We start from the raw sequence: 25,248 nt of genomic DNA, 5'->3' as shown, positions 1-25,248 counted from the left end.
CAATTTTTCCTCTCAGTAAAGTAAAAAACAACCCCCCTCATTGCTTGGCTATATAAAATAAAGCAGATAGCATTTAAATATGCACCGTGATTGTAAAATATTTCGCCGAGTGCCATTTTGCGGAAAACGAATTCTCGGTTGACCATAACGCGGAATACCATTTTGCGGAATGTACCATTTCACGGAAAAGCTTTACGCGTTAAGTACCATTTTACAGGGGTGATCCTCTCCTTACTCGCTGTCGCTCGTTCGGTCCCAACTGGAAGAAAGTAATAGTAGTCAGTAGACCTAGAAAAACAAATAAACATAGGCAGAGGTGATTTCTGTGGGGGGGCTTCCCCCGGTAGTTTTTGTTGGTCTTGCTATTGATTAATGTTTTATGGAAGAGTCTAAAATATTTACAGTTCGATTAGTTTTTGAGTTACTGATCATGAATCAGGTTTTATTTATTTGCTATAAGTCTTCCGCCAAGACATATCAAATGCAAAAATTTCGGTTTTATTTGATTGTCTTACCCCCTTTCACAGGGGTGAGGGGTCTCAAACCATCATAAAATAAATTCATGCCTCCAAAATCCCTCACATACTAAATTTGGTTCCATTTGCTTGATTAGTTCTTGAGTTATGGGGAAATTTGTATTTCATTTGTATGGGAGCCCCCTCCTCTTAAAAGAGGGAGGGGTCCCAATTCACCATAGAAAAAAATCCTGCCTCCTGAAACCTTCTCATGCCAAATTTGGTTCCATTTTCTTGAAAAGTTCACGAGTTATGCAGAAATTTGTGTTTTATATGGGGCCTCCCATATCCCCCTTTTAAAGGAGTGAGGAGTCCTAATCCACCATAGAAAAAAAATCCTACCTTCAAAAACCCTCACATGCCAAATTTAGTCCTATTTGATTGATTAGTTAGAGTAGAGTAGAGCTAGAGTAATGCAGAAAGTTGTGTTTCATTTGTATGGCAGGCCTCCCCCCTCTCGCCTCTTAGAGAGGGAAGGGGGCTCTAACCATCATAAGAACCTTCCCCGGCCCCAAATACCCCTGGATACATATTTTCACACCGATCAAGGTATAGATTCTCCGAGGTACGAAGGGTTATCGACGTGATTAGTTAGCTAGCATATCACGAGAAAGCTCTCGTATCACTTGCACAAAAATACTTCCTTCCTTCCTCTTTTTTTCTCGCACAAAAACCAATGCGCGTTATCTATATGCAAGCAAGTATTCGCGACTACGATACTAAAAGAGATTTTAAGCCTGTTCGCACTCACTCGAAATCCTATGTCGCGTTATCAAAGTTTGCGACTACGATACTAAAAGAGATTTTAAGTCTATTCACACTCACACGAAATCCTATAGTCGCGTTGTCAAAACTTGCGTGAAAACAAAAACAAAAATACTTTCTTTTCTTTTTTCCTCGGACAAAAACCAAACAATTATAAGCAACTTTGTAATCGCGAATTATGTTTAGCAGGAAGCAAATTTCCTTTCTGGTCTCCAAGACGAAAATTATTTACATTAATATCCTTAATGCGAAACAAAACTTTAGTTTTTTGGGCCTATTATGAGCTAATCTTCATGCCATTCAAAATTTATTGTGCAAAATATAAATGTGTAAAATCGAACTAGATACTGCAAATGTGTAAAATCGAACTAGATACTGTAATCAAGTAATATTTTAGTAAATGCCATGGATTCCTTATGAATGTTCGTGTAATTATTGTTAAAATAAAAACATTTTTTCGTTGAAAAATATTTTTTCTTAAAAATATGGCGGAATATGATGTTACATTGATTGTATTTGTTTGGTTACATTTTATTTAAAAATATGCCGTAATCAACATGATGCAACGTCATGTGACATTATTGTTTAGCAATGACATTATAATAACTCGATGTTGCGATGAAGTTTCATGTTACTAGATATAGACTAATATATTTGTGACAGCCAGTATTGGATAACCTGAATCTAACGTATTAATAACATGAAATTGCTTATTTGTTGCGTGTTTCAATACTGTAACCGGTGAAGTTTTTTGCAATTTAAACTAGACTAAATAGCAACATGGAAGATGTTGCAAGTGCTGCTTGGGTTCATAGTTGCTGGTCTTCTTCTGAATATTTGATAGAAAAGTACTAATGAAAAGTTGAAACTGATCGTCATGACGAAGTGAAACCCGTTTTGCTGACGCTGACTGAATCTAGTTTGAAACAGAAGCGGTGCTGCTTCTGTAGAAACCGAAGCTTCACTGCTTCATTTATGAGTGACGCTATGAAATTGAAGGTGACGTTGTAGGGTCCTGAGGAGTACACCGAGATCCTTAACACATGTTTCTCTATTGATTGCGTTAGCTGCTAGGTGATAGTTGCACCACTCAGCAAAAACGGTTAGTTGACGTTGAAAAGGAGCATCCTCGGTAGTCCGAATTACAAAATATATAATGTGGAGCAATTGACAGTAGACCAAATCGAGGATTGTCTTGGAATCCGATGGAGCAGCTAAATGACTTTGAACTAGCCGACGACATTGCCTTGCTCGCACAACGCCGAAACGATATGCAATGCAAGTTAGATGACCTCTCCGAGAGCTTCTAGGCAGCAGGTCTCACAGTCAATGTAGCGAAAACTAAGTCTATGGTAGTAAACACTGACAATTCCACCAACTTCACAGTAGACGGGACAACAAGTTGAGCGGGTAAACGCATTTCAATACCTTGGTAGCCAGACAACGCCCGATGGTGGTACAAACGCTGATATAGCCTCCCATATAAAAGAAACACAAATTTCTTCATAACTCGAGAACTAATCAAGTAAATGGAACCAAATTTGGCTTGTGGGGGTTTCCAATTCAATCGGCGGTAATGGACCTTTCCCTAGTTCTAGCAATATACTTGAAGTGGTTGATGAGTTCTTATATTTGCGATCTATTGTCAGCGCCGACAATAATCTACAAGCGATATTTGAGAGAAAGGAAAGAAAGTTCAGAAAACATTTGTTTCAAATATCGAAATGGAAATAAACAACTGAAACTTAGAGATTGTCATCAAAGTCGTATTCTTATTAAACGCATTTAAACATAAATTTGTGCCTAAGTAAATCAATTTATTGGTCTAATCACATTTGTAAGCTTAATTCTACTCAAAAATGGGAAGTTTTAAAAATTCGCATTTAATATCTGCGATACTCAGCTGCGGTACATCTTTTACTAAACTATCCGTTTTGACTACGTCCCCATGCTGAGCCAATCGCTCTACAGTTTTTAGTAAACGGATACGTCTGCAAGCCACGGCTTGTCTTTCTTCGGGGCGCTCTACGTCCGACTTGACTTTCGCATCCAGGTCAACCACAAACTTTAGATAAGTTTCAATGGGACCAAATTGTGGATACTGCCGGCTTTCGAGGTACAGCCAGAACGTCAGATTTCCCAACGCTAAATCCGGCTGCAGGCCAAGATGTCCGTAAGCATTGTAATAGATATCTTTGGCTACCGAACTTACTTTCATGCAGTCGCAGTATGCCCTCATCGTCAACAAGTAAAAGGCATAATCTTCAAGTGTCCTTGCGTAAGAAATACTCATTGGTCCGAGCTTGTGCGACGCCCAGCTGACTGCCTGGGTTATTAGAAGTTTAGCTCGGCTCAGTTGTCTTCTGGCGAGACAGGTTTTAGCCAACTGTTGTAATGCCGAAACTATTACTTCATGATCGGTGTCGTCCGTTAGCAGCTCCAGCGCCGACATTCCCTGCTGATAACTTGCTTCGAATTCGCACTGTTCAAAATGACTTGCCGCGATGGCAAGCCTGGCATCAGCCAGTATACTTAACGGGATATCCTCTAACTGCAATAGCAGTGCTTCCATATCGCGAACTGTCTGCTTGGATGCTTCGTGACGGCTGGAGAAACTTTCCGCTAGAAGCAGCGTACGTAGGATACATAACTCATGAACTGATTTATCTTTAGATTTCATTCTCAATTCTCTCAACAAAACGACGGCTTCGGCGTACCAACCCGAATCTACAAGCAGCATTCCAAACTCCAGACAGGTGAAGGAACTAAGCTGATCTTCCAATGTAGGAGACGATGCTATAAGGGAGCAAAACTTCTCCACCAACCTCCAAACGAAGTTCTTGGAACTCTTTTCCATCTGAAGAAGACATCTTGCTAATTTCACTTGTGCGTACGGATAAGGCTCGTACTGAAGAACCTCAACTATGTTGTATGGATTGGATAGAATTGCCTGATGAATTTGAGCTTGCTCTGGTCGATTTAGTATTTCTTCCAGTACATTCATCATACGTGGTAATGGACCTTCCTCTAGACCGTTAACGAAAGTTTCACTTTGTTGTACCAATGGAACCGAATGATATGAATTTGCTGAAGAAGCGGAGTTGGATGGAGAGAAAGCTGTAGTCCATGACTCGCTCGACGATGATTGTCCGGTTGAATCCATGTTTTATTGTTAAAGGTATGTACGGATTGAGCTGTATGCGGTAAAACTTTTAAACTGCGAATTATTCAGAATTGATCCTGCAGCGTGGCTATCTATTATTCCTTGAAGATATATAGAACTGTATAGACTTTCGACTGATTCGAATGATAGAATATTCAGGTTACAGTGCGCTTAAATAGCACGAATGCATAGACATTACCTATGGATATGAATATCTATACCTATATATGCATACCTATATATGGAGTACAATTTCATGGTAAGTCAAGAGATCATAGGTAAAACAACGCTCGAGATAGCTACCTCGAGCGTTATGTTACCTATGACATATTTACCTACCATGAAATCGATCAGTTTTACATGAAATAGGTACATGACAAAATTTGAATCTTTCCGATTTCGTTGAAACTTTACTTACGAATTTTTTTATTTATTTATTTCGTAAAGCAAAAGTAGACTACATACAATATTACTTTATATTATACATTGAGTGCATTATACATTATTTCTATTGGTTAGTCGTGTTTGGAGTTGTTTTCTGGACATGGTGATGGCAATACTTTCACAATGCTGATTGTAAGAATGCATAATGCGATTGATGGGTCATTGACATTTCCTTTCTTACTTATTACAGAATGCCAATTTATTAAATTTTTGACTTGTTCGAAGTCAATTTCATGGTATTTCGGCACTTCTTCGTACTCCCAGTCGTTGGGGTAAGAAACATGCATGAAAATTGAGTATTCGATGCTTCATTTTTCCAAAACCCTTTAAGCCCGAGCCCACACAATTGGGTAGGTGAGACATAACTAGGGGAAGGGCGGTAAAGACGGACACCTTAAGGTAAAGACTCAATATCTACTCAAATATAACTGTATTGATCGCAATTTTCGTACAAACTGAACCTTTAAGTCTCTATCTAATAAAGTTACAACGTGTGCTGGAAAATTTCTTCCAAAATTTATGCTTTTTTGATTATTATAAACATGATGTATAAATCAGAGTTTCTACGCATGGGCGGGAAAGACGGACACTTGATATAGGAAAGACGGACACTCGCAAAAAGGTGTCAGACGTCGTCGAATTATCAATATTAAGAAAGATTAATATATTTCATCATGTATTTAGGAAAGAATTGGTTTGGGAAAACCCCCTTCCCGATCCCACCTTTGAGCGAGAAAATAAAATGGTTCCCTTCAATATTTTAATTAGTGACGAATTAATCGTTTTTAAAAGTTGGCCTATTCCAACTGTTATATGACTTCTGGTTACTTTTACATATATAATATGTAAGTATTTGCAATGTTAAATAGTTTTTGGGCAAAATGGGTTCAAAATTTGTGTGTCCGTCTTTCCCTACCGTTGGGTGTCCGTCTTTCCCGACTAGGATACCATTTTTTCAAACTTCAATAACTTTTTACTGAATATTCAAAAATTCACCAGGTTTCCAATGGATATTCAGTGAAGGATCAAACTAACGCAATGTCGTCGGTTTAGCATGAATATATTGTTTTTCAACGATTTACCAGCTATTTTCTTCACACACAAAATTACATCGGTTAGCGCATGTACGCATTTTTTCTTTGTTTTGTTTATAAATTTGATAGCTGCGCTGCTAAATATCGGCAATTTAATTCAAAAGTGTTAATTCAGTCTATAGAAACATATCTTATCATTGATTTGCTTCAAAAAATTATTGTTTATGAAATATGACAAGTGTCCGTCTTTCCCGCAGTGTCCGTCTTTACCGCCCTTCCCCTACTTGTAAATTTTTTTCCTTTGCTCTCTAAACGTCAAACTTGTACATATCTGGCACTAATCACTTGAGTAAACATCGTAATTCGTAGAAAAATAAAAAATAGCAGCAAAGAAGCTTTCTTTTGTGCTTGGATTACTTATTGTCTAACCTTCAAAAATCTTGTGAAAACAGCAAAAAAATTTATTTGTCGTATTTTCTTATTGGATCCGTATTTAGAAATTGCTTGGATAAAATATTATTGTTGATGAATATTTCTAACTGATGTAATTAAAAATTTACGGAAAATGGCTTTTACAACTTTCTTATGTATATTGTTTCACTTACCTACACAATTGTGTATGTTCGGCCTTGTTGTATACTTACTTTCACCTTCACGTTCCCGCCGGGACTTCAAAATTTTGAGTACTTGCCGTTACACTTTTGGCTCTATCTCTACTATTTTTTGATCGATTTTTATACAACTTGTCTTAAAAGCACCACATTATTTATTTATTTATTATTACAATAATTTATCTGAACAATGTTCAGACCTTAGATTGACCTTCAATGAAAAAATATATTAGCAAATTTTGGAACCATTTTCTCGGAGACATTCCTGATCGTAGTGGGATTATTTTTTCACGTCATAAGTAACAGATGAAATAAAACGAAATCTGCTGCTCATTTTGGGTCAGTAAGAATGAATGCATTATACTGGTTCAAGCTCCACACTATGGAACTTCCTTTTAGAGTACTACCGGAACCTAAAATTGGTCATCATATATAAATTGTAAAATAATAAAGAATTATGGCAAATGGGGTCTCAAACCACGGCATTTTCTAAAACAAATTATTAAATTATTAATGAGGTCATCGGTAAAAGTTAACTGCGGGCATTTAAGAGAGAAGTTCACAAGTTCACGTTGAAATAAAGTAGGAATATCAGGGGTCTGAGATGGCTGCTCTGCGGAATTCCGGAAGTGGCAGAGAACTCTTTGGATATATAGTCACCTATCTTGACTGGCAAACGCCGATCACTAAGGTACGATGGAAACAGTTGACAAGTCCGTGTAAATGGCGTCAGTCTGAAAGTCATTGCGTAGAACGTTTTGTTAAAAATCCAAAATTTCGGCGATATACAACTTGCTGTGATTGAAGACAGGTTCCAAGATGACTATTTTAAAAAGTTTAGCAATGGCATACAAATACGTAATACCACGGTACACGCTATGTCCGAAGGAAATTATTATTTAACTTTCATGCACCTCAGATTTTTCTTCACAGGATGTTAGTATTGGTCGAAACAATTAATTTAGAGAAGGTCTTAAAATATTCTATCTTGGGTTTTTTACAAAATTCAATTTTCTAGGTTATATAGGGGTCATTTCCTCTCAAGTGATCATATCAGTTGTAATCGACCACCTCCAATTTCAACCAAATTTGGTATAATTACTCATTCCGACCCCACATTCAGTACAGTTGTTTTGTACAGTTTTGTACAGATTGATCAAACCCCCTTGCAGTGACTTGCAATAAAAAATGAGTTTTTTCGAAAATCTAAGAAAAATGCAGAAGCGTCACAGCAAGGGGGATTGATCAATCTGTACAAAACTTTGGGAAATTGAATATGGGGTCGGAATGAGTAATTATACCAAATTTGGTTGACATTGGAAGTGGTCGATTACAACGGATATGATCACTTGAGAGGAAATGACCCCTATATAACCTTGAAAATTGAATTTTGTAAAAAACCCAAGATAGAATATTTTAAGACCTTCTCTAAATTAATTGTTTCGACCAATACTAACATCCTGTGAAGAAAAACCTGAGGTGCATGGAAGTTGAATAATAATTGCCTTCGGACATAGCGTGCGGTAGTTATCAACTTGCTTTTCATGTCCTTTTTTGTATAAATAAGTCCTGTTTACACAAATATGTTAAAAAAATCCATCAGTACGTTAATTTTATAGAAGCCTTCAATAGTTTTATCTCAAAATGAAGAAGCCTTTTTATAAATCCCCGAATAAATTTTATATTTGATTTTTTTTTCTTGTGACGTCACATAACTTTATACCCCCCCTCCCCCCTACGTCACAAATCGTCACGTTTATGTCAACCCCCCTCCCCCCTATAAGCGTGACGTACTTTATGGTTGGCCCCTAATTCATTATAGAAAAAAATTGTTGCCTCCAAAACCCGCACATGCCAAATTTTATTCCATTTGCTTAATTAGTTCTCGAGTTTTGAGGAAATTTGTGTTTCATTTGTATGGGAGCCCCCCTCCTGTTAAAAGACGGATGGGTTTCAGTACACCATAGAAAACATTCCTACCTTCTAAAACCCCCACATGCCAAATTTGGTTCCATTTGCTTGATTAGTGCTAGAGTTATGAAGAAATTTGTATATTATTTGTATGAAAGCCCCCCCCTCTTAGAATGGGAAGGGGTCTCAATACGCCATATAAAAATTCTTACCTCCAAAAACCCCCGCATGCCAAATTTGGTTTATTTTGCTTAATCAGTTTTCGAGATATGAGGAAATTTGTTAATTATTTGTATGGGAGCCCCCCTTCCTAAAGAGGAGAGGGGTCTCAAGTTACCATAGAAAAATGTTTTGCCTTCTGAAACCCCCATATGCCAAATTTGGTTTCATTTGCTTGATTAGTTTTCGAGTTTTGAGCAAACTTGTGTTTCATTTGTATAGGAGCTCCCCCCCCCTCTTACGCCCTCCATTGTTATCTTACCCCCTCCCCTTGCTGATCATTTTATCTATCCAACGACATATAAATTGTTCAGTTCCGTTCAGTAGTTTACTAGTGATTAGCGTTTGAAATCTTTCATTCAAACGTTACACTTCCATTTTCGTTTTCACAAAGTGCTACCCAGTCTCAGTATAGTAAACAAAGACGTAGTCCTACGTCAAAAACACAGAATTGTATGTGGCATCCCTGGTCGCAATGAGAGCCGAAATGATCGCAGAAGTTGTTAAGGTACCCCGGGGCAAGTGGGAATACGGGATAAGTGGGAACGGAGCTCATAACTCTCTTCAACCTCATTTTCTCCAACCGAACCTTTCTAGAAATGAAAGATACGACTGAAACGCATGCATTTAGTTAATAGATTATTTATACAGGCATTCCAAACACCAAAATTTGACTTTGAATTTGAGTGTTAGTTTCAATTTGCGTTGTAAGTTTGACGAACTTAAATAATATTTTGGCCACAGGCTTTTCGTAAAAGTACATGTTTTTCTGACAGTATGTAACCATAACGAGTGTATTAATAAATTACACCCAAAAACTAGTTGTTTAATTTAAACGGGTTAAAAAAATGGGTCGAAATAAGGTCGGCACTTCAAAGCACCCGGGGTAAGTGGGACCTATTAAAAATAAAGTGTTTCAGAACAAAACTTCCTATCTTAATACATTTTTTAGATGTACTACCGAAAATTTTCAGTTCAATTACATTATATTCATATCAATAAAGCTTTAAAATAAATCCGCAAAGGATTAAACCAACGGGACCCAAAACAGAAGTCCGATAGCACAGCTCATGAGGGTACAAATAGTTTGGTTACATTTTGGTTCCACCTAAACGATGTTAATAGAATCTGGAAAGGTAAATTTGATATAATTAAGCAAATCTGCAACTGGAATTGAAACTATAAAGTGTTGTGGTTATTATAGCGTAACTATCTCTTATGAGTAGCTCTACCAAATTGGGCATGGTAGAACAAACCGATCATAATGGTATTTTCGAACTATTAAACAATGGTTAATCCTAAATTACGTCTCGCAAGAATTGGATACAGCTACATATTCAACTACATCTCATTATAATAATGCTTTACAGCGTAACGATCTGTGTTCTAAATAAATTATAAAGTCGCTCGTTGTGATTTGATTTTGTTACGGTATTTTTGAATAAACCATTCGTACAAATATTGTCTTTGATTGCTAATGCTTTAACATTACCGTTTATTAACTTTCAAAATTTTTTGTGGGTAGGGTCAACCTCGGGTCAACCTCGGGTCAACCCTACCCTGAGCTCAAGGCCCTGTTTTACTCAAACTTAACCAAGTTGATGTCCTGAAAGTAAAGTATGTTTTGATCGGGCGACATTCGCGTTGACAGCATTAAACGATCTCTTGCACACTCATAGCAATTCCCATATGTGAGTGTGGGTGAAAATCTGCCAAAATGTTTCGATCTATTCGCTATGTAAGCACAAATCGATCTCTTGTACTCTCATGAAACTGCCATATGGAAAGTTTGTGAAGATTTGGTGCAAAGTTTTGTCTATCCTTTTCACTCTTTAACAAACATGTGCACAGACTTCACAAATAGAACAAACTTGGGAAGGTGGCAGCACCGTTTCGCGCACATAGCGAATTGCGCTCCTTTTCATAATTCCTGTTCTGCTTCGCCCCTACAGTCAACTTTTGGAGGTGGCAGCAGCTTACGTTCGTCAACGCGAATAGCCTTCTTCGCTAGTAAAAAGCCATTAAATTTGTTTAGTCATTAAGAATCTTCGACCCAGCGATGTCAACATTCCAGACATTTGAGCATGCATAAATTTGGGACCCACCAATTATTTCAGTTCCTGTGAATTCTGGTTTTACTAATGTTGCTTAAGCTTCAAGTACTCCACTAACTATTTTTATTATACAAAAGATTAGACTGAGAAAACTACAAGGTATATAACCCTAAGGGTTGTACGAAAGGGTGACGTAGGACTATATCAGATCATTAGATCAAATACTAATGTAAACTGTATTTTTGGCATATGTATATTTATAAAAATCTGTGAGTAACAATGTTTAAGTGAGTGTTTAAAAGAATGTTCAAAAGAATCAGTTGTGTGCATCATAAAAGTTGAAATAGTAATGATATGAATGACCAGCCCACAGATTATTGTATTAAATATAATTATGAGTAGCTTGACATTTTTCAATAATCTTACTTTAACTTGCTTGTGGCCTTTAAAAGAACCATTGGTTACAAATAACATTAAAGCCAAAGCACCTTCATCGCAAATATGACGTGCCATTCAAATGTCCTTCTCTTTTGACATGAATGGCAACAGGCATGTAAGTGAGCGACGTCGATTCACTGTCTCTTGCTCCGAGAAGGTTTTACTAGTTTACTTTCAAAGCTTACCGTCTGTTACATAGCAGAAAATATGACACTTGCGCAAAAATTTCTGTTTTATTTGAATGAGAGTCTTCATCCTCCTACCACCGATGTGAGGGGTCTCAAACCATCTTAAAATAAATTCATGCCTCCAAAAAATCCCACATCTTAAATTTGGTCCCATTTGCTTGATTAGTTCTCGAGTTATGAGGAGAGCGGCTATCTTTTCATTTTGCCAGGGAAATACCCTTTCAGCCCATTAAGCGATGTCATCTATTTTTTCGGCCTATGGCCGGAAAATCAGGTGGTTTTGACATTCTTTGAATAAAAAATAGTAGATTATTTACAGTCTTGAGAAAATAGTTATAACATATTAAAATTGTATGTCGGCAAAGTATTTTATTGGCGAAATAAGGGGCAAATAGGCTGAATTTAGAAACCTGCTGAAAATACCCTCCCGTACCCTATGTGCTACTTGTATTTGCTCGGAACTGTTGTCTTACAAGGAAACAGGGCTGAAGGGATATTTGCATCTGTGCACAGTGGGGCGACTCCATACAAATGCTGGCCAAGCAAAAAAATCTCTTTAAATCAAGGATAATATGTGGTTCTTAAGTAATTTTGGGGTGCTGAGCCCGAATTTCAGGTTTATTTTGCATTAGAACGTATATTTTTTATGTTAGGGAGAATTTTCAACTATTTTTCAAGTATTTTTTAAGTATAAAGACGTATAAGAAATGAGGGTCATTTGGAAAGCTATTGCAGATGGATTTTTACAGGATAAAACATTATATAAAACAATACAAAGCAAGTATGAGCTTTAATAATCAACACAAAATCCATATAAGTTAATATTAAAATCAAATCAAAAATCAAAACTTTTCCCCTTATTAGTTTCCTTAATCTTCTTTATCTCCATCTTCTTTTTCTTCTTCTTCTTCTCCTTCTGCAGAATCACACGCTTCACGTTTCGTCTTCAATAGTAATATCGAAGCGAATCGTTTCGAAGCTATAAGCTTTATCCGGAGAAATAAGAAGACGAGCAATTCTATCACGATTTGTATTTTCACACTCATTTTTGCATGTAAAATATTGTCTTGTATTTTTATCACTATTTTTAGCATAAGGCAATAACCTTATTTTCGTGAGGGTCAATACCGGTGTTGTGGACCGTGGTTCAATTCCCAATCCCGCAGAAGTCACGAATGACCCCAGTTGTTAAAGTGACTATAATTAAACAAAAAAAAACTTATTTTTGTGCTTCTTCTGTAATTCGTCCTATCAGCAATATAGTTGTCTAGATTCATTTATGACCGCGAATTCTTTACAGTGAACGTATTATATGAGGACTATACCCTGACATAAAGGTTTTTGGTATACAAACAATAAGTTTCGAATTTTTCTGAAATAATTCAAGAACTTCAAGTGTTCAAGAACTTGCTATAAGAAAATTTCTCAACCTTTTAATTAATTTCATATCTATACCCGTGATTTCAGAACTAATACCAGGATTGGCATAAGATCTTTGAGCTGTATTTCCGTCATTACTATCGCTGTAGCCTCCAGATTTCCTCCAACCTCTAAAATCTAGTCAATATGCAATAGGGCATTCGAAGCAGCTTATCCAACCATGTAAAGGAGATATCCCATAATTAAGATATGCTACGTTTACTTTGAGTGTTTGCATTTTGTCTATATTGTTGAATTCTGATATAGTAGCCTTACAAGCGTAATATCGGTGCTCTGCGCTACTCTGCGCTAAATGGGACTATATCCATTTGAAAGCTCATATTTAACGCCAACTTTTTTTTGGCTGCTGGCCAGCGATTCCCCACTGTGCTGTGGCGTGACGCAGTAACGCCACTCAAAGCGAGGAAAATCAGCGACTGTCTTATCCGAAAATAGTTTTTGGGCGTTTCATTTGCTGCTTTGTGTCAGTTAGTTGCTTGCAATTCCTTACGTAGTATCAATTGTATTTCTGTCAAGTATGCTAATAGCTATCGAGTGTCGAAAGGAACTGGTAAGATGCAGAGGACGATAGTTAATAGATATTTTAACTGACTGTCCTCATGTTAGCTGTAAGTCAATTATACTTCCAATCAATCTATGACAATGAATGCGAATGAATATTGTAAGTGACAACCCACAATAATTGCTTATTTCTTTTTGTGAGCAAGCTCCTAAAGTAAGCTAACTTTGTCAACTGCATACCAGTTTCAAGCCAGTTACTTAAAGTTGACTATTGCTACAAATCATGCAAACATTATCATAATGCGAAATCATCGCCAGTTATTAGAACTTGCTTGTCAAAGCAGATTTGGTAACCTTGCGGCTACGGAGCCCCTCCTAGGCAGAGACCGCAATAATTTTTCTAAAAGGAAAGTAATCGAATTCCCAGTAAGCAGATGGCGCATTTAACTATCGTTCCTCCCTTTTTTTAAAGCAAGGCGATCACGAAGAAAATGTATGGGGAATTTGCCCTTCAAACTTTTCGGTAATTTTCACTATTTAATGATCGAAAAAGATAAAAAAACACATTGTTATATTTACTATGAAACGATTGGTATCCAAACCATAAAAATCCATACATAATTGGTCGGTGCTAAACATTTTTCTCTAATCAGACTACATAAATGTTGTAAACAGCTAGAGTTATAAGATTATCTCGAGCGATTGATAAGTACAAAGCATACAAAGCAGTAAAATTTGTTTTTCTCAAAATCAGAGTTTTGTCACTTGATTCGGTCTGAGTTAACACTGATCAATTGGCAAAGGTATTAGCGTTCAAAATCTTTCGTATATTTATGACGATAACCAGAATCTAAGTTATGAAATGACACCCTGTGGTATGACGAAGTTCTACTTCAAAAGTTTGTGCCATTCCTAAAGGGATTAAGTTTCAGGCCTCCGTGCGATATTAATATGTGTGCGCTAAATGGCTGTGTAGATTCGATCCTTTCTAATTATTTTGTCATAAAGACCAATGGGCTATTGGGCACTAGATACGGCAAGCATAAACGTGTAGTTATTAAAACTTCCGATTAATTGGTTGATGAGCTTCCTTTTAAGTTGGTTCCGTTCCTGGAATATTTGTATGCATACAGCATGCTACATCAGGTAGGATATGTACAGCTACGGAAAACAAGCTTGCCGTCAGGCAGAGGCGTTTCTGTTGGCCTCCAACTATGGCACGCAACGTGTGTGTTGGCCGGGTCCGGAAATCTCTTGTTCATCCTGTTTATTCGCTCCGACGGGATGGGTCACGTACGTGATTTTGTTCAAATATCAATTTGATTAATTCATAAATAATAAATCAGTCTCATTCACAGAGATGAACCGAAGCTTGAAAGCCTCTTTTCATTAGACAAAATGCACTTTCTATCGCAGTGGATGTTTTGTGCGATATGAGGAGAAAGGTGAAAGTAGGGTTGAGTTTATTTGATGACACATACAAGCGCTCAAAGGCGAACAGATAGCACGCAGGCTCTCTGCTGGGTGAACGAGAAATTGCATATTCGATTTCGTGTGATGAATTTGCACCAAAGCTGAGCGCAAGCTTCCGCCGGCAATTCAACCATTCGCTTCTGGTGCAGGGTGTCCACGAGTCCGGGGGCTGGTTTACCTGTGCACTGTTTCGTTATGTACGAAAGAGGATATGCATTCCGCAGGAGATCCGGCTAAGCTTAATGTAATTTATGTAATGGCATGGATGCGACACGGTTTATTGGATTCCCTTTCAATTGCTCGCTCCATTAGAGAGGTAATGGGATGTGGTGCTGATTTTTTGGTGCACATTAAAGTCTCTTCCTGTTGGTGCGGTTCTAGTTGGCTGCAAGCGTCAACCTGTCCGAATGTGATGTGTTTTTGAATTTTTGATGAAAATTTTCACAAATGCATATTGGGGTTTGAACGCGTTATTAAAACAGATCAGGGAAATGAATTAAACCTGAAAGCTAAGCAAATTTTAAAATGATTGCATCCTAATTTAGATTCTCGGAAATATGTAGTTAAGCTGACAGTATGAACAAATATACTGCAAATTAATATATTTTTGAGCAATTTAGTTAACTCCTTCAAAAGGAGATTTCTGGCCTTAGTTTTCAAAAGGTCGCATAATGCATGCAAAAGGGTTGATTATGTGTCCTTCTGAAAACTAAAGCCAAACTTATGCATATCAAAACACTTCAGGTAAAATGAATTAGATGAATTGGATGCATAGAATTAGATAAAATAACGAAACATAAATAAGCATTTTAATGGAAGTCGCGATCTTTACAAAGAAAAATGTACATACTATAATGCGTAATAGTTATTATTCCATTTTTATCGCCTAACAATTCAATAAATTTTCACTATCTTCCAATTTATTCTGATTGGTTTTGCTTATACAAGCGTTGAATGGTCGCTATCATAAATTCTTGCCGCATGTTCTTCTTGATTGGTAATGACAGTATGAGGTGATAATAGTGTACGGATAAATACTTGTAGCATGTTATTGTGACATCCATCATGTCAGTTTTTTCAGCACATCCCATTTGGAGGCTTCCGCAGCAAAAAAAAAAAAAAAAAAAACAAGATAGCTGGCCATTTGAATTACTCAGCATGCTACAAGTTGACGTAGTCAACCCATCAAGGTTTGTTCCTTGCGTATTATGCAGCCATACATCGTCGGTAACAGCCACGCTATTATTAGTGCGATTATTATTTTAAATGATGCGCCACGGGCATTAAACCAACCATTAACTTATTTATGCGCTGCACTCGTGCCCGTAGTAATATTCTACAATAGTTGCATGTCTGATTTCATGCTGGTCTCGCTTATTGCAGGAAAATTCACACATCGTGCCGGGACGTTTGCTGTCGAAAGAAAAAATTCAACCGCTCGATCGAGCCCACGATTCAGAATGCCGTCGCTGCCGCGGTTTACCATCACAGCTCCATCGCACCTGTACGAGCGGCGCAGACCGGAATGCCTCCGCGACCGGCAGGCGTGATGTCCTCGGATAGGCCCTTGTTACCACAGGTGGTGACGACACCCATCATCAGTGCCGACTTGCCGTCACGTACTCATCCGTTGGCACGCGGTCGTCTGCAGCGGAATTGCAATGGTCGCATCGTCGATGTACGTATGAAAACGACATACATATACTCGGTTATAGTACTGAACATTTCACTGACCGTGACCATGAAATATCCCGGTTTATTATCACCCCTTACTTACGAATCATCGTGGCCCTCTTGATGCTGTAGCACGGTGAGAAGGAGCAAACAGCATTTATAGCGCGGGCAATAAAATCGTTAGAATGCTTTATACCATTTAGCAGAAGCATGCTTATATGATTTGATCATTCGTGTTTATATCGTTTCATGATTAAGTCAGTCAAAATTTGCATTAAGTTGCCTGATTCTGTTCAATCTGGGCAATAAAATTCCTATATTATTGATGCGTAATAATTACTCGAAAGTAGAGAGTAGCGCAAATGTTCTTTCTTGTATTTCGATTTGCCATAATTATTGTTGAAGTGCTACATTTTGTTATCGACATACGATTTTTAATTAAATTTGAAAACAGGACGATTGGTTTGTGAGATTAGCATCTTCATTTCATAAATGTTTCATTTCGGAAATAATCATTACCAATAATTTTATGATGCTCGTATGCCATACCAAGAAGAGCCAGTGTCATAAAATACTTATCACTTTTTTCAGTTGACTGGAGCCCGAAGATAGTTTGACAACGGATATTTCTAACAAAGAATCTCTTGCAGTAACGAGACCGAACTTCCGGGGTTCAATCTGTTGGAGTCTTTGGCGAAGTTTATTGATAGAAACAGCTAAACATAGAAACTTACATACTCACTTTAGTGGCGACGGTCCGTTATCGATTTTGCACCGAACGAATTATGGTCCTTTGGTACTGTCGGTCCTGGACCGTTCTCCAATCTCCTCGAACACCGGCTGAACGCATCGTCCTCGACAGCGTACATCCATCGGGTGTGTGGTCTGCCCCGGAGTCTACGGCCTCTTTATGGTTCTCTGTTGAAAATAATTTCGGTTGGTTTTTCGTTGGGCATTCTGGCCATGTGTGCAGCCCACCGTTGCCTGCCCCAATGCATTGTACTATCTTCAATGTTTCCGCATACGTGTATACTTGATATTGATACAGCTCGTGGCTGACGCGTCTGCGCCACACTCCATTTTCCATTTTCCGTGCTATCAAGTATTGATCGCAGAATTGTACGCTCAAAAATCCCAAGCACTCGTCGATCATCATCTTTTAGCGTCCATGATTCATGTCCGTACAGGGCTATCGGGAGGATTGGCATTCTGTAGAGCGTCAGTTTTGTGCGAATTTACAAACTACGGGACTTTAGCTGGCTACGTAATCCGTAGAAAGCCCGATTCGCAATTCGTCGTTTTACTTCGCGGCTTACACCATTTGAACTCCTGCATTCTCTATCAGCAGCCATGTTTGTTAAGGTATAGTATTGAAGGTAAGTCCCAATCTCGTTGCTTCCCATTTAAGGCATCTTTCACTTCTCTACGGTTGATTTCGATGTTATTCACGTCATCTGCAAAACCAAGAAGCATGTAAGACCATTGCACGAATCAGCGAAACTGATTTTGTCGGAAAACCGTGTTCTATCATTATCTGCCACAAATCGTTCACAAACAGATGGTGAGTTTATAAGTTGTACTTCCGGAAGTTGCCTAGTAATTGACGCAGGGTAAACATCAGATCCGACCCTCACGAAAACCAGGTTAACTCCGCTAATGGCCTCATTCTACAGAACAGGATACGAGACAACACCTGATTGGCAGAATTGAACAATGTAATGCCTCGATTGGTTTTACACTCGAGTCGTTTTTTTTAAATAGGACAATAAGGCCATCCAACCGCTCCTCTGGCATTTGATCTCCTGTCCTTCTCAGCAGTCTTACTGTTATTCAACTCACTGATCGCCTTTTTAACCTTCATCTGTGTTGGTGACTCTACAGCTTGGCCATCACTCACAATTTTTATCCCGTTTCTGCTGATCTACATGTTTAGCTTCCATTCAACAGCGTTTGAAAATGCTTTTTTCACCTGGTTGCTACCGCCATTTTGTCCGTGAGCAGATTGCCAGTACTATCATTGCGCATCACAGGCATTGCAAAATTCCTGCACCTCACCGTTTTGCAAAAACTCCGAGCGTCGTTACTGGCGTATCTCTTCTCTGCGCTGGCGAGTACGTGCTCCTCGCCCCCCCTTTTTTAGACGGTGGGTTCTTTTCACGTAGGACTACATGTTAAGGTTTGTCTAGATTAGGTGTCATTCCAAATTTTTTTCTCGAAAAGTGGTCTCGTTTTAAACGCTAATAACTCCTGATCGTTTCCTGATCGATTTTCGATACGTTTGCACTAATCGATCAAAAAATCTTTTATGCGTCGACCAAGATGACGAAGACTACTGCTTCTCAAGTCAGTGAACAAGCGACTCCCGGCCTGGTTCTTCCCATCGGTCACTTTTTGGCATTCGGCATGCAACCAGTTGTTACGCTGTCCAAGGAATTGGAGAGCGGTAGCCCACAACCGAGTTAATAAGAGAAACTTTGTTTAACAGGCTGTGTCTTGGGACGGCAAGCCACTTAAGTAAGTAAGTAAGTAAGTAAGTAAGTAAGTAAGTAAGTAAGTAAGTAAGTAAGTAAATAGTAACGCTGTCTTCCACGTCCTGTACCATCTGCTGTCAACCGCTGGATGTTGAAACGTAACGTCCTCTACGTTCCTTACACGCGACTCTTACACGCGACGAGATAATGATCGGAGTCGAAAATAGGTCCCCGAAAATACCGTACATCGATGACATCCGAAAAATGTCGACCGTTGATAAGTACATGATCGATCTGAGGAGCAAGAGTCTCCAGGTGTGTTTCAGACGTGGAAAGTATGTGCTACAGATGACCATTCCTGTGGACGCGACAAAATTTATAAGTCTCAGACTGTTATCATTGGTCGAGAGATGAAGGCTATGTTTGCCAATGACAGGACGGAAGAATTCCTCCTTCTCGATCTGCGTATTTCCAACTCCGATGATGATTTTCACGTCTTGTTTTAGACACTCTCCATAGGGCCTCTCGATCTTGTCGTAGAACTCGTCTTTAACATTATCGGATTTCGCATTTGTCGGTGCTTGATCGTTGATTAGGCTATAGTTGAAGATTTTACTTTTAATTCTCAATACACATATACGGTCATTTTCGGGTCTGCACCGGATAACTCGCTCTTTTTGGTTTCCCAACATTACGAAATAGACTCCATGTTTCTCCTCCATGCCTTTCTACCACTTTTGTAGTAGATGTAGTACTTGAAAGAAGTGTCTGCAATAGCGTCTACTGTACGGAACTCTCTTTCTCTGGAATTTGGCCACCGAACTTCCTGAATAGAGCGATCTACACGCCGATTGATATAACTCTCGAGCAGCCAACTCGTGCCAGTTCATGGAGAGTTTGGACATTCCAGGTACCTAGTTTTCAATCGTTATTCATTAATCGTTTCCTTGTTCGTTGCCGTGTCCTATACCGATTGATCCATTCCGTATTTCCATTTTCGTTGTTCGTGATAAATGAGAGTTTCGATGAGGTCGGACTCGATAATTCGGGTGAAAAAACAAATTGTTTAACATTATAAAACAAAAAATTTTCACCCGGATAATCGAGTTCGATTTGGCGTCACCACTCTGCAAATTTTACTGACTGTAGCAAATGTTATTAACGTTTTCGGCGAACGTTTGACCATTGCATTGCTAGAAAGCTAGGAAAAGAGCAGGCTAGGCACGCTTTAATTTTGCTCTTTTGATTACTGCTTTTGATTACTTACTAATTGTAGAATTAGTTATTATCTGCAATATTGCTGAAGAAAGTAATGTTTTATCTTTTGTATTTACGACGCTACAAGCTTTCAAATTTTGCTCGTCTGACATGCAGTAATCAAAAGAGCAAAACCGAAACGAAAAGTGCACCTGATCAGAAGGAAACAAAAATCAGACAAACGTTTTCAAACGTAATCCTAAAGGCCCAGACACATTGCATACGGATTTTACTACGTTGCGGATATTTGACAGAAAACCCATGCAAAAACTGTCAAGTTGCCGCAACGTAGTAAAATCCGTATGCATTGTGTTTGGATCTTAACTTTTCCATCTGAGCCGTAAACGACACATTAAGAATTTCACACACAACAGTGCAAAGAACCAAGATTGGAGCTGGACTGTCAACATATACAAGTTACAGTGACACTTAATTAAGATGATAATTGATAAGCAACACACAAGACAAGCAAGACTGACTAAGTTTGATTGCGTCTAATGGACTATGAAACATGCGTCTAGGGGGATTGCAAGCATATCCCTGGTCAATCAAAAGTTTGCTCCGCTTCCGAAAAGGGAAGGTTCTTGATAAAAGCAAAAATAGCAATAAAGGTTCCCGAAAATATACTTTGTTTGGCAAAGTATAACTGGTAAGATATTTTTGTTAAAGAATATTTGTAGAAAAAAACGCTTGACTTGTTACAAGACTGTAGTTCGTGATATTTTTTGGCCAGGCCTTGCTTTCTGTCTTTTTCTTCTTTTTTCTATCGTAGAGCCGGAGTGGCTCCTGTCGTATAAAGAATTTCTCCCCACGGTACCTAGTGTTGGACTACTCGTCTCCAATTTGTTGAGCGTCTCGACACACGCAAGTCGGCGTCAACCTGGTCGAGCCATCTTGCTTCCTGTCACTACGGGGAAAGTACAGAGACTATAGATTACAAAGGCACAGAGACAAAAATTCGCTAAATTTTGAAACAAAACGGAGAGTACCATCATAAATAAAGGTAACTCTCCGCTTTCGTTCAAAATTGAGCGGTTTTTGAGTGTCTCGGCGCCTCTGTAATCTATAGTTTCTGTAGGGGAAAGGGTTCAGGAATGGTATACTGATAACATCGAATAAGTACTACACGAGAAAAACCCCTTCAAACTCGCAAGAAATGCGCTCAATTGAAAAGATTGGGCAATCGCAAAGCCGAAGCTCCACAAAAATCAGAAAACGGTTCAAAGCAAATTGGCGTTATGCATCAAATAAGATGGATAAGCAGCGGTGCAACATTTGATGAAAGGTGTGAAATCTAAAACTCGGCAGTTTGCATTTTTAAAATCGGACGCATAATAATCAAATGTTTTTCCTATGTACATCTAGTCATTTTTGACCAATTTTTGATTGTTCAATTCTTTAACCTTTGAGATGTTGTTCAGATGTTTCTTATATACCGCACTACATTTTCTTGGCTATGAATAAGCGACGTCTAGAATGTATTTTATGTATGCTACTATATGGATATGGGACAGTTTATGGACAATGTTGTCATCCAAACTTATTTTTTAAAGCCAAAAGCGATCTTAGTTGTTTACTTTTTAGTCACCCGCGAAATTTAAACAATTTTGACATAGGACATAGGAAGGTAGCTGGTACAGGGTGAATTCCAAAAAAATCAAAAGCGCGAGCGTCATGAAAAAATTAAAGATTTTGAACGCTAATAGCTCAAATAATTGAGTAAATAACGTTTTCTCGTTGCTTAATATTGAAAACTGAGACTTCTGTTTATGAAATACAGAAAAAAAGAACGCAAGATCATGAACTATTATTATTCATGATTTTGTGCCGCCTGATATGGCAGTTCAGTCATGATATAAAAGCAATTCAAACTTATTGATTTCATGATTTTATCCACGGTATCGGAATTGGATTTCTTTCCGTGATTCTCAAGTCGCCATCGGCATAAAAATCCAATATCTGTTCCATTACAGTTTTACAACGTATTATACACTTTTTCTTTAGCAAAATTGCCATATTTTTTGTTTTCATAAAAATAATTTGAATAAGTAAGCTGTTAACTATATAAAAACCAACTTGCCGTGGTCCTACGTTAACATGGCGGTAGTGTCTCGGACAAAAGCTTCAACTTTTCAAATAAAATAGCAATTGGGTATTTTAATTTTTCCAAAAAAGTGGATTTTTTCACCTTATTTGATAGCTCGTCGTTTTCTGAATCTAACAGTTCTGTTTTTATTTCAACTAAGTCAATATTTAATGAAAAAATTAATAAAAATCAAAAATAGAATGATTTGCTGTTTGACAGATATCAACCAAGCTGATTGATTGAAATGATGTCAGAAGTTCTCTCCCTCGCTTCTATCTTTCTGATAGAGCTCTTCATTTTGACCGAGCTTTTGACAGCTCCCATATGAAACCTGTATCGTCCGATGACCATAGTTTATCTATTCACTGTGTTGTCTGAGGTGAGCTGAGAAGAAAAGTGGGTTACTTTTCAGCTATCGTCTTATCCAAAAAAAAAAATTTAAATTAAAAAAATGCTATTTTTATTACTTTCACTCGTCAAATTTGAAAAAGTCTTCATGTGACGATACAGTAACATCATATGTTACCATAATATGTGAAAATTTATATACCGCTAAAATACCCAATTCACAGTAAAATTCAATTCGCAGCTGTGAGCAGGACAGTGACGCATCTGGACTAGCAACACTTTTGAATCATTTCATTTACTAAAATTAAATTCTAACTGCATGCGAGTGCTGATGTAATGATTAAACATTAGTTGGCAGACAATATTCTAGTTGCTATGGATTTCAGAATATAAATTTCTTGCTAATGTCTACAGCATAACATTCTTCGATAGCTTTCCTGTCATAGACTTCAATTTCGTGAATCAAAGTATGCCCATATATAAAAATGCAACAACAACAACCAGAACAACGGAGTTCTACACGGGGCGAATCACTTTAAATTTATTAAATATTTTTATGCATATTTACATACTTGTACCCGGGTGCTAAATATATTTACCGGTATTGATGAATATTTTACGAAAGTTTCCACCTTTTTCAATACATCAAGTCCCGTAACAGTATGTGGCAAGAGTTGATGAGGTGGACAAATTTAAACTAGTAAATATATTTATCACATATCGAATATTTATGCAGGAAGTGATTTGCCCCGTGAAGTTCTAAGAGCACTCGTAGCACAGACTAACAGACGTAACACCTCGATCAAATTTTCTAACAAAACATCGTTTCATAGATACCCCTAAAACTTGAAAAAAAAAAAAAAACACTAGCATCGCCTGATTTAGTCTTCGCGCTACGCAGAGTACGTTGCTATAAATTTAGCAATGGGGGTCAGTCCCGGCGTAGTGATCAGCATTCACGCCTCTCATGCCGAGGACCCGGGTTCAAATCCCAACTCCGCAGAAGTCACGAATGACATAAGCTGTTAAAGTGACTATAATCTATAAAAAAAGCAATGCTTTAAATTTACTTGTATATTATCTGACAACAGCGCCAGCGCAGGCGAGCGGCGTTCTCGCGCAGCGATTGTTGTTTGAGTCTTGGCTTAAGCGAAAATTTGATATGATCGTGTTTATTGACGATGGAATGAGGCTCCAATGTTACGTCTGTTAGTCTGTGCTCGTAGTTTCGCGTCCAGTTGCTCTTCGATGGAGACGCTCTGCCCCAGAGCGTCGTCGTCTGCTGTCTCCTGTAGCGCTCCGCAATGGCTGTCGTCATTTATCGTAAGTGTCGCACTGTTCCTGATGTTAGAAACTCGTTTTGGTTGTCCTGAAACCATTGCACCAGATCATCTCGACACATTCGGTTCATTGTTGTAGCTACATAATTCCGGCCGGGAATCCCACTTCTGACGCTGTTATCCAAATTTTTTTCTAAAGCCAGTTCCCTTTTCAGTCACTCGCGTAATCTAAACAGTTTTTAAACCGTAATCTAATCCTGTTTTTTAACATGTACTTGCTTTTAAATTTTACTTTTACTTTCACTTGTCAAAGAAAACGATTTACGTTTAAAACAACAAAACGATAACTTTCTGTCAAATCGTTTTTCCCACCGTATCTATGTTCGGAGTAGGGTTACCAGGTGAATTTTTGAAAAGTCTTCCCGAATCAAGAAAAAATGTCTTCATTTGTCTTCTTCCGGGTTTCCAGAACTTCCCGCCCATTTAAATTGCATGGTGAAGACTAGAGTGACTATATACAGAGTGGCGACAAGTCATCCCAAATGTATGCAATGCGGTTTTTCCAAGGTTTTTCTTTCTCTTTCCTGCATACGCGTTGGATAGGTCTGCTCGATTGGAATGACACTGACAGATAATTATCATTCCAATTTTGACATTGTCGCCACTCTGTATACAGTCACTCTAGTGAAGACATGTCTTCAAGTGTCTTCCAGTGAAGACATTTCAAAATAAATCCTCTAAAATGTCTTCAAAATGAAGACATGTCTTCACTTCTGGCATCTCTGCTGCGGAGTTCTGCAAATTGCCGGTGTTTCCAGATTGACGGAATGTTTACATCACAGAATAGGGTGCATGTTCTCGAAACGTAACGTTTACGTAACGTAATATAAATAATACTACAATATATTGGTTCAACTATGACCTACAGGGGTTAGACAAAATGATCGGGACAGGCAAAATTTTGATGAAATTCAAACGGCCATAACTTTTACAAAATTAAACATTTTTAGATGAAACGAATTGCATTCGACGGGGAAATTTTCCTAGTTTTCCAAAAATACTTCAAAATTTGCAATAGTCAGCGGACAACGGAGATATTCCGGGTTGTTTGGAGGTATGTCAAAAACTGATTTTTTAAATCGCCTGTATCTTTTTCTGTCATGGAAACTTATTAATTTTCATATTTTATCCCAAAACTAGATTTCATTTCCAGTCGATTGGTCGAAAAAGAACGGAAATCCGACGGAAACAACCGAGATATGGCCATTTTAGTGAAATCGGTTCTGGAAATGTTGCCAGTAATGTCTTACCTTTATGACCATTTTAAAACATGACCAACACCACTCCAATATGGATGTCAAGCTTCAAAAATTTAC

General features: G+C 38.1%; 1 protein-coding gene across 1 annotated transcript in view; it reads left to right on the top strand.

Moving 5' to 3' along the window:
- LOC128735675 (uncharacterized) overlaps positions 1 to 25,248 on the top strand; it is a 92,677-nt gene that overhangs the window by 38,243 nt on the left and 29,186 nt on the right. The window contains exon 3 of the mRNA XM_053830159.1: positions 16,140 to 16,434. Within this exon, the coding sequence (XP_053686134.1) occupies positions 16,140 to 16,434 (295 nt within the window). The remainder of the gene's footprint in view (positions 1 to 16,139; positions 16,435 to 25,248) is intronic.

Source organism: Sabethes cyaneus, chromosome 2, assembly GCF_943734655.1.
Source record: "Sabethes cyaneus chromosome 2, idSabCyanKW18_F2, whole genome shotgun sequence".
NCBI classification, from domain to species: domain Eukaryota; kingdom Metazoa; phylum Arthropoda; class Insecta; order Diptera; family Culicidae; genus Sabethes; species Sabethes cyaneus.
This window is presented reverse-complemented; position numbering and strand designations above follow the sequence as displayed.